The following is a 1,791-nucleotide window of genomic DNA, read 5'->3' as shown; positions in this document are numbered from 1 at the left end:
TATAATTATTTTAAGAGCAAATTATAATTTAAATCGCATTCACTTAAAAAAAAAGACTTATCGAAATAATGATTCAAGATTTACTCTAGGACATTCATTGAAAATTAAATTTATTGTATTTTTTTCGTGAATTAAGATTAAAAAAAAATTCTTTTCGAAATGGACACTCTAGTTAAAAATTTCTATTTTTAGCATCCTAATGACATTTAATACGGCACTCCACCCCAACACCGTGCACGAAGCACATCGTTGGCGGAGATGGTGGAATCCGAAAAATTATCTGCTATAAGCTACCCACATGGGTCTTTACCAAGGGAAACACCCAACCCACCCGTTTGGCAGAGCAAACAACGGTGGCTACCTAGAGCCTAGGAAAGTAATCATTAACCAACGTTATAATTTGCTAAATAACGTGTAAGTTCTTAGGATCCTGTATTAGAAGATCTTTTGTTGGGGTGTAGTTTAGTTTTTGTCGGAGTGATTGTGTATAAGCACACTCGAAAATATAGTGGTCAGGTGTGCAGACATCACCACAATCGCAGAGCGGATTATCAGTGATGCCGAATCTCTTAAAATAAGACGGGAACCTGCCGTGACCAGAAAGGAATTGTATGATTAGAGGGTGAAAAGTTTTTATTTTGGTGGAAACCTTTGGCAAATATTGATGGGTCTGTGGACCTGTGGTGGTGGACGCCCATTCATTTTGCCATTCTTCAATTATGTTTCGATGAATATAGGGACACTGTATTCTTGCGTGTGGCAAGTTTAGCTTGTTTGTCCGCTTCCTCGTTGCCTGCAACTCTGATATGTGCTTTAACCCAGAAGAAAGAGGGTCGGTGGTTGGTATTAACAATTTTAATTTTTTCCATGAGTTGTTTCAATATCCAGGTTTTTCTTTTTGGGGAAGCGAGAGCTGTCAGGAGCGAGAGCGAATCTGAGAAAATTGAGGCATTACTCCATGAATTCGTTTTTTCAATATAATCAAGTGCCATGAAAAAAGCATAGGCTTCGGCTTGGAAAACAGTGGCGTGGTCTTCCAGCCTATGTGAGTCAATACGAATGAGTTTGTTAAAGTAATAGCAGGCAATGGCTGATCCTACTTTGTTGTCAATTTTGGAGCCGTCTGTATATATTTCGATACCGTCTCCTGATGGTGGAGTTTTTCTGAAAGGATATGTTGTCCACTCACAAGGGTGTTGCTCATAAGGGTTTAGGGATGGTTCATATATGTCTGGTTCAAAGACTGTATCATTTAATTTGACTTGTAATTTTTGAGTTTTAATTAAGAAGTTGGCAAACAGCTCTTTGGCTCTTAAGTGGAGAGGTAGGATACCTGCTAGTATTTGGAGGGCATGAGTGCTTGTTGTCCGGTAAGCCTTCAATATTTTTACTAAAGGTCTCCTCTGGATGATCTCAAATGTTCTCTTGATCTGTTTGTATTTAAGTTTGTGACCCCAGGCCCCATAGCCGAAAAGTACATATGGTTCGAAGGCACCTGAGTAAATACGTTTGAGTAGGTGGTGGTGTAGCATCCTAATGACAGTGCGCTTTTAAATATTTTATTATTTACAATGTTGAGTCTAAATATATTATACTATTAGAATAACATGGATTGGAGTTTTAAAATCATTTTTTCACAATTTAACTGCAAGTTTAGTTATAATAACGTCCCGTTTTAAATCATCACTAGGGCTATTTGGTGATGGACCTCGTAATTGTGAACCATTGTCAGATGACGAGGACGAGACCTCAGCTGGCACCCCCTCTCCAAGCTTGCTCACCACACCAGTG

General features: G+C 38.7%; 1 protein-coding gene across 1 annotated transcript; it reads right to left on the bottom strand.

Annotated features, from left to right (window-relative positions):
• Positions 1 to 713: 713 nt before the first annotated feature.
• Positions 714 to 1,532, bottom strand: LOC129975302 (uncharacterized). Its single transcript, XM_056088357.1, has one exon. The coding sequence runs from the start codon at positions 1,530 to 1,532 to the stop codon at positions 714 to 716; it is 819 nt and encodes a 272-aa protein (XP_055944332.1).
• Positions 1,533 to 1,791: the final 259 nt, after the last annotated feature.

This window comes from Argiope bruennichi, chromosome 7 (genome assembly GCF_947563725.1).
Source record: "Argiope bruennichi chromosome 7, qqArgBrue1.1, whole genome shotgun sequence".
Lineage (NCBI taxonomy): Eukaryota > Metazoa > Arthropoda > Arachnida > Araneae > Araneidae > Argiope > Argiope bruennichi.
This window is presented reverse-complemented; position numbering and strand designations above follow the sequence as displayed.

What these genes read in the sequence shown, in the direction of transcription:
- LOC129975302 (XM_056088357.1), bottom strand. Translation starts at nt 1,532, where the DNA reads ATGCTACACCACCACCTACTCAAACGTATTTACTCAGGTGCCTTCGAA.